Source organism: Egretta garzetta, unplaced genomic scaffold, assembly GCF_000687185.1.
Source record: "Egretta garzetta isolate BGI_Z169 unplaced genomic scaffold, ASM68718v1 scaffold245, whole genome shotgun sequence".
Classification (NCBI taxonomy): domain Eukaryota; kingdom Metazoa; phylum Chordata; class Aves; order Pelecaniformes; family Ardeidae; genus Egretta; species Egretta garzetta.
This window is the reverse complement of record NW_009259721.1, coordinates 534747-545224: the sequence shown is the minus strand read 5'-3', so window position 1 is coordinate 545224 and position 10478 is coordinate 534747. Positions and strand designations below refer to the sequence as shown.

The 10478-nt window shown below is 46.9% G+C and overlaps 1 protein-coding gene across 1 annotated transcript in view; it reads left to right on the top strand.

Annotated features, from left to right (window-relative positions):
• Positions 1-1901: 1901 nt before the first annotated feature.
• The window catches only part of MAGI3 (membrane associated guanylate kinase, WW and PDZ domain containing 3), a 34672-nt gene continuing 26095 nt past the window's right edge, over positions 1902-10478 (top strand). Inside the window, exons 1-6 of the mRNA XM_035894867.1 lie at positions 1902-1932; positions 3159-3275; positions 5084-5203; positions 7428-7637; positions 8927-9101; positions 9940-10019. Of these exons, the coding sequence (XP_035750760.1) occupies positions 1902-1932; positions 3159-3275; positions 5084-5203; positions 7428-7637; positions 8927-9101; positions 9940-10019 (733 nt within the window). The remainder of the gene's footprint in view (positions 1933-3158; positions 3276-5083; positions 5204-7427; positions 7638-8926; positions 9102-9939; positions 10020-10478) is intronic.

Sequence of the window (10478 nt, the reverse complement as noted above, 5' to 3'; positions counted from 1 at the left end):
TTATTTAGAAATGGACTTCTTTGGGTTGAGGTCGAGCAGCCCCATGCGATACTCGCCTGTTTGTAACTGCGGGCTGTGCACTTTAGCGCTACCGTGACCGGCTGGATGCATAAATAGGAATCTTTGTCCTGCTCAGGTGCAGTGGCAAAGGCAGCTTTACCGATGTAGTTTGGGGGGTGACGAGACATGAAAGCCACCACCCCCGTTTTTGGCAGTGTCTCTCTCGCTCATGCTCGCCTCCGTCCTTCGCAGCGCTGCGTTTTGCTGCAGTGGTACGCAAGCCTTTCTTTCTTCTGCAGGCACTTAGTTCTCCTCGCTGAACTGCAGCGTGCGTATTCTCATTTAAACAGCTCCTTCGCGGTTAATTTAAATTAAAACTGAAAACAAGGTGCTTGTGCCTGTTCATCTTGCAGAGCCTGAACGATGCGAAGTGCATCGTTCCTCTCGACTGGTCCTGTGCTGCGTGCGCCCTCCTTCCGAGGCTGCTCAGCAGCGCAACAAACACCGAGCGATGTTCATGAGGTCGCTTGGGGGAGTCTGATACATGAGGCTTCCCTAAAAGCCTGCATGGAACAATGTAAGGGAGCATGTTCAGCTCCTGGAGGGGGAAATGTCTGGCTCTTGCGTAAGAACAAGCTCTGGAGGTTGCCTAGAGCATCCTTACTGCTGCGTTATTTTCCTGCTTTCCTACGCACACCGTTCTCTCTGGGACTTTCTGTCCTTTTCTCTCTGCCTGCTCTTTGTTTGACTTTCTGCTGCTCTCCCCAGGCAACCCTTTCAATCTTCAGTGCAGTCCTCTTGTCTCCGAGTGGAGTCCAACCTTTAAGGCCCTAATGTTGGGATTAACCCCTCAATGTCGGCATATCCTCAGTAGCTGCTTTGCTCTTACTTTTTTTTTTGACTGAGTTGATATTTATTGATAAGGGTTTATGAGCGTTTAAATTTGAAGACATGAAGAGGGCGAGCTGAGTGAGTAAATAAAGCCCCTGTCATTCTGCACCCAGTGCAGCTTTTCACCCGTTGCCAAGTTTTTCCGACTTGCAGCGCTCCGAACGTGGCTAACGACCAGACTCATCCGCCGAGTGAAACACGCCTGTATCGATCGGCCCGAGTGACATAACGCTCGTTAAAGTGCGGTGCCACAGATCTGGCTCTGACAGGGAGATGGAGGAACCGTTTCAGTGGTAAAACATTTTTTAATGTTGAGAAACCATCTTGTCTACAAACAATAAAGTGATTTGTAGTAACAAATGGAAAATATTTTTCTTGGTGGAGATTACACCATTTGTTTTCATTTTCCATGACATGTTTTGCTCATTATGCTGCAGAAAGCGAATCCAAAGTTTTATAAAGAACAGCTCATGATGGCAAAATGCGGAACTGAGCTGGGGGCTCACTGTCACGATGGCAGCGAGCGTCGGACCCCGGGGGGAGCTGCGCAGTTGCTGCGAGCCTCGTGTTTGGGAAGGATTCGGGGGGAGAAGGGGATGCTGCTCACCACCCCGCCTTGGTGGGGATTCCTGCATCGCTGGTGCAGCTCCTGGGAGGCCGCGAGGGCTGTGGCATGGTGCCCTCTTGATGCCGTAGAATGCTTTTTGTGTTTCTGGACATAATTTTTAAATAAATGGCGGTGCTAAAGGAGGGTGAGAAATGGGCTTCGTTTGGAGCTCAGGGCTGAGCTGGGTGCTGCCTGTGCTGCTGGGGTCGTGCGTGCTGGGCTGCTTTGCTTGCCTGGGGGCTTGGGGTGCTTTTGGTTGGGTTTTGGTCAAGTTACGGACAGCACAGACCTCTATGAGAGGGCCGGTAGGTAATTGCGCTTCACCTTCAGGTGCTTTCCAACATGCCATTGCTTTGCTTGGAGGGAACAAGGTGCAAATGGAAATGCTGTTTGCCCTTGATGAATGGTGGCGGGCGAGGTGGTGTTTGAGAGAGGTGGGTGAGGTGTGCATCTGCCCTTAAGCTGGCAGAAAGGGAGGGGACAGTACGAACCTGCCAAAACCAAAACATGCAGCTGACTTTACAGCAGTGCCACACGGTTGGGAAAACTCGGTTAGTGGTGGTGGAAGGGTTTTTTGGGGTTTGGTGACTTTGGTTTGTTGGTTTGGGGTTTTTTTCAGCTTTGATGTTTCACATAAGTACAGTAGTCTTGGTTTAAGGCATAGCCGAGCCTTGTGCTCAGACTGATGGGGGTCTGCGCCCCATTTCATTCTTGGGCCATCTGGGGTGGTCTCGTCACCAGCAGGTCTCAGCAGGCTTCCGAGGCTCTGGTCAGAACCACTCCTACAGCGAGTTCATGCCTTCATAACCTGTTGCTGACATAACCTAAAAGGAGCAGTTCTGCGTTCCAGCTTTTGCAGTACGCCAGCACGTGCCTGCTACTGGCCACCTCTGTGTCGAGCTTTGAAGACAAAGACTAAGAGCCTTTTTCCCTAAAGCCCCAAGTGTTCTGCTTTCGTACGTAACTTGAATTTATCAAGGTCACTGAACCCTGTTTAATGTGCTTTCTGGGGAGATGACAGGGTACAAAACAATCTCTTGTGCCCTTCTGTCAGAAGGATGAAGCAGTAACACAAGAGCGCAGTTCTGTGCGTGCTGAAGGGGCCGTGGTTATCCAGTGATGTGACAGATGCACTAATGGTACCCGACAGAAGTATTGCAAAGGAATCATTGTAAAGAAACCCTTCTTCTGTCATGCAGTGTTTTGAAACAAAAATATTTTCTTTTTATAATATCAAGAACGCAGAATCCCCTGTGACAAAGCGCTGAGTTCAGGTGCTCGGCCAGGAGGTGTAAATTGGACAGAAAACGTTATCGCTGCATTCTGAAGCAGTGTCCCGTCTGCAGAGACTTTTGATTTTGGTAATAGATTTTGTATTGTAATACTTCTGCTGATTTCAAAACAGTTCCAGAGTATTGTCACTGCCTTGCCTGGGAGACACTGAGGTTGGGTGGTCGTTGCTCCGCTGTGCTTACAGTCACCATGCCAGTTCACACCAGCAGTCAGGCTTTGGAACCGTAGAATGGCTTTTCTGCTCAGGTTGTTGCATTTAAACCAACCCAACTCTTCCTGCTGCTTTCTTTTTTTGAGATGTCCATAGCGGTGAAATGCGAGACCCTGCTCCATTTTTACAAGTTATTCTTGTTTGTTGTTTTTTAAGGAAAAGTCATCAACAAAGACTTGCGCCACTACTTGAGCCTTCAGTTCCAGAAGGGCTCGATAGACCATAAACTCCAGCAAGTGATCAGAGACAACCTCTACTTGAGAACCATCCCTTGTAAGTATGTAAAGATCAGCCTCACTCCATCTGATCCTGCTAACTGCCGCACAATTCGAGACCTTTAAGTGCCTTCCCTCCTGACCTGGTTTATAGCTTTACCTTGCAGCAGGAACTTTTGTAAACGGCTTTGCTGGTGTAGTTTTTATCTGAAGTTGCAATGAAAAGGTGCGGCCAACATGGGCTGGTGAAACAGCAGAAACTTCAGCATTCAAAGCTCGGAGTATTTCAGGAATGTTTGTGTTTTATTCAGCGTAAGTTTGTCCATAGTTGTTGTTAGAATCACCACAGCCACCACGGGAATAAACCTTCCCCAGCATGATCAAGCAGTGCAGACGTGTCCTGATCTCTGTCGATGGGCTGGTTTCTGCGCAAGGGGGAACCTCCGGCCTCGAAAGGGTCGCGTGCGTTAGGCAGAGTAGCGCAGCGGGAGGAGGGGTGGCAATGGCAGAAGAAGCAGAGGAACTGCCGTTTGCTCATCCTGACAAGACAGTGCAAGGAGGTGGCGCAAGAGGGAGAGTGAATCTGTGGCCCAAGAAGAGGAAAGAACAACGCATGGACAAACGTTAGTGTCCCAGCACAAATTAATTAGTCAGAGAATCTGGATGGACCTGTCCCTTCACTGACGCTACCCCTTCTGCTCTGAGCATCTGCTTGCATCTCTCGGTCCAGCCAACACCAGAGTTAACTTGCCTTCAGCGAGGTGCCTAAAGGTTGTTGCTCCCACCAGTGGAGGTTTGTAGAAAGCACCGGTCAAGGTACAGGATGCTCTGACAGCTGCCAAATATCCTGTCGTTGCTTCTCACCCTTCTCACCATTTCATTTCTTAATTATCACAAGATCGTCCTCTACCTTGTCTCAAAGGTTCCCTTCACAAAAAGGCTCATCACTGGTTGCATTTAAATATTCATTGCACTGAAAATGTAAAAGTTTGTTCACCAGTGCTTTTGTAGCTGCAGGAATCCCATTTGCGGTTTAGCATCGTTACCGTATTGAGCGTGCCCAAGAGTTTGTGGCTGTCTTAGAAGACAGTAGCAGCGAAAGGCAGTTTGTTCACTAGCAGCTTCTCTTCATGCTGCCGCCAGAAAAAGCTGACATTTGCCTTTAAAATGCTGTTCGGTTATAGGCAGTAATGAATCGGTGAAGTCCTCCCCAGGAGAGCTTTAATTAAGCTTTTATAACTATGGGAGGCCCGTTTTTATAGACAGAACACTGTGACGACTTCTGCTTTAGCACAGCAATTTGCTGATTACTTTGAAAAAGCTGACCTATAGCTGGTGTTAGAGTATGGAAAAAAAATAGGGTTTGTGCCCAGTTATGAGTCTGGTGGCTCAAAGATCCAGTGCGGTTGGGCACACTGCCCTTATTGCAAATGAGTGAGCTGGGACTGGTGGAGGCAGTGGGAGAAGCAGCACCCTTCCAGCTGTGCTAAAATACCACTGCTCTTAAACAGCTCCCCAGAACCCCAGGCTGCTGTTGCCTGGCCCAGGCGTCCTCAGCTTCCACAGAACAAGTTTTCGGTTCACTGAGCGTAAGAAAGAATTCTCTCTAATTACCACCTCACCCAGCTCTTTTTCTCTTCCTTCCTCAATACCAGAACTGTCGTTCCTACGTAATTTACTGGCCTGGTTTTTATACATTATTGTTTACTTGCTCGCCAGTGTTCTAACTCTTACCTTACTGGAGTGACATCATCATTGTAAAAGGATTCAAAAATGCATTGTTTTTACTGACTTGTACAGCAGGCAGCACTGGGGAAACGAGCAGCACTTAAGTATCTTACAAGAGTGTTTTCTCTGTCTTTTCAGGCACTACAAGGGCTCCCAGAGATGGGGAGGTCCCTGGGGTAGACTATAATTTCATTCCTGTTGAGCAGTTTAAAGCGCTGGAAGAAAGCGGAGCCTTGCTAGAAAGCGGAACATACGATGGTACGTTGATGACGTTTAATGGGATGGGAACAAGGACCCAGTACTCGTGTCCAGTGTCTTGGTCTAAGGGTAGCTCCTTGCATCCAGGAGGTGCCATTTTTCCTGCCCGTTGATGCTCATGGCACAGGTAGAGCAGCAATATTAAATCTATTTTTGGAGTACCTGTGAAGAGGAGCAGTGGTCTTGTTTTGAAGCTCTCTAGTAAGTCACGGGTTGTCCTTTCGACCAGTCCTAATGCAGTCTGGTTATTTTCCCTATTGTGTTTTTGAGGAAGCATTCTGAAAATGTTCGTCTGTGCTTACTAGAATTTTGTTTTAATGGCATTCATAGTCAATTTTGTTGAAACCTTTAAGAACCCAGCCATGTTCTTCTTAGAGGTGCACATCAAAAGGACAGAAGGCAAGGGAAATTCTGATACAGCAGCGGGAAAAAAAAGTATTTTGCAATGAAAAATTGAACAGTACTCGACAAGATTGTCCAAATCTGTAGCAACGTGTGGGTTTTTTTTGTTAAATGTGATGGGGAAGAACATTGTGATGAAGGCAGTGAACCGTCAGGACCTGGTTATCTGGAGGAGCCCTGGAGCTGCCACCATGGGATGGGCTTCTGCTTTGCTTTGGTTTGTTTTAAAGGATTTGATGGCACTCAGAGATAACTTTAAGGTTCCTCACATCCCTGTACTCTGGGGTGGGGGGATGGACCAAACCCTACCTTTGTTTGAAGGGAGAGGGAGGAGAGACCGGTTCGAGTGGCTCAGCCCGGGATGTCTTGCGCTCCCGGGGAGCAGGCCCTGGTCGCAGGTGGGTTTCGAGTGGTGGTTGCCTGCTTTCTGCTGCGCGTTGCTGTTGAAGGGCTTAGCTCTTGACATGAACAGAAGGCAGGGCAAACATCTTGCATTGCATTTTGTATCTAAGTTTATAAAAGCTGAAATATGATCTGGCTGGTGTTTTTCGAATGTACCGTTATGCTCGAAGTCAACTAAATTACAGCCAAATTTTCAGAAATGCTGAGCACGTGCAGCTTTTATTGATGCTCAGCAGAATTTACCGGATTATAAACCTGCCTGATTTGTGCATATGTTTAACATATATTTGATTCAGGCAGCTTTAGGCATGCACCTAGAGGACTCCTTTGGTAGGTGGTGGTTTTGCTGGCACTGGAATGAATTAGATTGATACTTACCCCCTCACCCCCCAAAAAAAAGAAAAGAAAAAGAAAATGGCCAAAGTAGAAAATTCTGTGGAAGGCTCCACGCCTCTTTGTTTCGCATCCCGTGCTGTCTGGTAACACCGTCCTGTCTCTGGAAATCAAAGCAAATTTAGACGAAACTAGTGCTTTTTTTTCCCCATAGCTTCCCTTTATTTGACTGTCACCACTTTGAGCCTCGCCCTCACTGATACTTTCAGAAGGTTTTGTTTTTGTTTTTTTACATGGTCAAAACCATATCCAGCCACCAAAAGTTACCCCAGCAGGAATTTTTTTTTCTTGCTGTGCGCCCAATTCCCTAATAAAAAGCACATGAGCAGTCAGGGGAGAGGTCAATCGCTGAAATTCTTTTCCAGAAAACAACAGATGATTCCCAGTCTTTGTATTTGACATTAAAATACTGAAGTAAAAATCTGTTTGTTTTTCTCAAGTACAAATCATTTGTTGCTGAAGCCATATCAGTGGATTTGTTTAGCGAGTGCATTGTCAGAGCAAAACTGTAGGACTGTAGTTTTTAAGTCAGTTATTTGTAACTGGTTTTATGTAAGTAGATACTGTATGTTTCTGCACAAAATGAATTTGCTTTTTGACTTTAGCGTGTTCCTGTTGCTGCATGTTACTGTTAATCAGTTAAACAGGACATGGAGTAAGAACAATTGATTTGCACGGCTTTGCTTCTCTCGGACTGTTCCCCAAGTCTCTTTATGGAGCATCAGGGAATTCCAGGCAAAGCAATAAATCTGTCGTCGTCTTTGAAAACATGTGGCAGGATAGAAATTTTGAATTAAACCTCTTGTTTTCTGATGTCCCATAGCATCCTCGGCAAAAAGGCAATGTAGGAATAAACAGATGTTGACTGTTGGTTGGTGTTTAATGGTGCCGATGTCTTCTTTAGGAAATTAAGTTACAGTTCAGGTCTCTCACCAAAAATGCATTATGTGAGCAGTAAAACCTTCCCTGCCAGTGCTTTCAGCAGGTACCAGCGTTTCAGTCGTCTCGATTTCTGTCTCATTGACAGGTAATTTTTATGGTACCCCGAAGCCTCCAGCGGAGCCCAGCCCCTTCCAGCCTGATCCAGTGGATCAAGTTCTTTTTGACAATGATTTTGATACTGAATCACAGAGGAAAAGAACCACGTCCGTCAGCAAAATGCAAAGGATGGACAGTTCTCTCCCTGAAGAGGAGGAAGAGGAGGAAAAGGAGGCCGTTAATGGCAGCGGAGGAATAGGTTGGTTGACAAGGGGTGAAATTCCCCGGAGCGTTGTATGGGTGGATAAGAAGTATACGAATGGCATTGATGCTTGCCTGAACCGCTTCCTTAGTTTTGGTGAAGCTTGAAGGCAGTTTTCTTTTCAGAATGATGTTTTTACTCGATTTTGAAATTGTCTTTTAAAAAGAAACAGCTGTTCTCCCAGCCAGATGTGCAATTGCATCATAAATGCACTGCTCGGTAGAGAACATGTAGTGCTGGCTGTCAGCCAGTTACATGAGAAGGAAGGAAAAATTTATCCACTCTGCAAATAACGGAATCCTTTGCAGAGCATAACTTCGTACCCTGTAAATGTTATTGTTTAATTCTGAGGCGATTACGGAATTTGTGTGCAGGAGATCTTGGTGAAATCATTGGTTTAAGGGGCAGCACCAGCTCGTCCTGTAAGATTTTCAGATGATTTTGGTGAAGGGAACTATCGCACAACCTGGAGCTGCCTGAAGGGGGGAGTCTGTGGAGAGAAATACAGCAGAGTGCGTTGAGACCGGAGCAGCGTCCAGTCGGACGTTTCAGAGATTGGCAGGATGCCCTTTCCCTTTCGCTGTCATGGTTACTCATCTCGAGGGGGAAGAACTGATGGCGGAGAGAAACCGTCACGTTGCATTTGCAGATGATCCTGTGTGTGAGTGTTTAAGACAGGCTTATATTGACCAAACCTGACTTAATCTTGCAAGCTTCGGGGCTCGCAGCGCCACGGCACAGAGAGGCGCGGTGGCGGGGCTGGTGGTTGGGTGAAGGTCACGGGCATCGTTGTGTGATGGAGGACCCTGAGCATAACCTCAGGACTGAAGGGTGGAGGCTTGCATTGAAAGGTTTCTGCAGGGATTTTGGGGAGGTTTTTTTTCTTTGTTTTATTGGCAGTTTGGGTCTTCTCTACATTTCATTCTGGTGCTTTGAGGAATATTAGTTGGATTGGGGGGGGGGTGATGGCATTACAAACACTGTTCTCTCTGTAGGAACAGCAACAAAGTGCAGTCAGCTTGGATTTCCGCCAGTGTTGATTTTTCAGCGTAGGCTCAGACACATAACACGAGGTTAATTCTGTTTGGCAGGGGAAGAGCAGAGTTCAGGGTTTTCATGTCAGCTTTTCAAAGTTCACAGCTGAAAAAAAAAAAAAAGTGGAAGAATGCACATCACATACAGGGACGTGTTTGACATCCCCTCGTAGCCAGATTAAGAGGGTGGTTCTTTGTGAGAAGCAACATAAACATCTGACAAACAGTAACACTTTCCCCGAACAACTGCAGAAAACAAAGAAAAGCATTCAGAGCCTCCCGACTGGGTGAAACCTGTTCCCAGCTACAACCAGACAAGCAGCTCCATGGACTTCAGGAATTACTTGTCGAGGGATGAAACCCTGGAACCGCTGCCCAAGAACTGGGAGATGGCCTACACCGACACTGGCATGATCTACTTCATTGAGTGAGTAGGCTGATGCGGCGGAGGGGTCGCTGTGCCCTGCCGAGGGGAGAAGTGCTGACGAGCTGCAGCCTGGGAAGCTGCCTCCTGCTCCTACACCTCTCTCCTTCTGCTCTTACCGCTTCTGTTCCTGTACGAGATTCAGTATGCTCCTGCTGTTCCATTCCGTACCGATAGCCATCTGTGCTGCGCGCTTGGTACGATGGCATCGCGCAGGAAAGCCTGACGGTTCCACGTGCAAAGGCAGTTTGTTTGCAATCTGAGTTTTGTATCTCCCTGCGCAAAGCTGGGTGGGTATTGCTAGGTGAGCTGGAACTCGTAGGAACCTCCACGGGCAAATTGCTCTGAAATCCGAGAACTTGTTTATTCTTTCTTCGATGTTTGTTTTCGTTGGCTGGGAATGCACCCTTAAAAATACAAATAGCAGGGATTAAAGCCCAGGGTGGGAAAGCAGCTCCTACCTGCACTTGTGAAACAGCCTCATTCATTAATTTCTAAAGGAAACAAAAACCTTACTGAGAGTTAAGCATAAGAAGGGGCTATAAATGTTTTTTCTTTTCAGGTAGAAACAGCTGATATTCCCACACGAGCTTTTGGGGGCAGGGCAGGGTGTTCCTCTAACATTTCACATCTGTCCCGGAGGGTCCCCAAGTGTGCTCGTACCCCTGCGCGTCATTGCTGCCTTTTTTTAACATTTTGTGATGTGACTGAGGCACAAATAAAGGTTACGTTAGATAACGGCTACAGTTTGCACAGGGTAGTAAATATTTACAAGTTAAAGCAAAGTTTCTTCAGTCTGAGGGAGTTCTCTCCTTCTAATGGGGTGTGTTCTGCTCCACAGTCATAACACCAAGACCACCACGTGGCTTGATCCACGGCTCTGTAAGAAAGCCAAAGCTCCTGAAGATTGTGAAGATGGAGGTGAGATGTTCAGAGTTCATTTGTCATCTGTCACTGATCAGTGTCTGAGTTCACAGCTGGATATGATCCATTACTGCTGCGGTAGAAGCTTCTCCCTGATACGCGTGGCTGGAGCAGGCAGTGCTGTCCTGAGTCTCCCTAGTTTGGTGGCAACAGGAGTTTACGTGAGACTGGGAAAGTCCATAGTGTATTTTCCCTGGAGTAGCAGAATCTGACTGAATCGTGGGTTTGTCTGCATTCCTGAGATGAGAATGAGAGATTTTGTTCCAGTAACTACCATTGCTAGGGAGAAAGCTGCATAAATTGGTGACGATCCCACTGGAAATCGTTATGCGGGTGGAATATGGCAGGAGGAAAAGGACCATAAGTGTTAGAATCTAAGAGTAATGAAGAAGATTCAGCATAATACCTGTGGCTAATGATACCTATTGCGTGTGACATGGTACAGTATTGGAATGC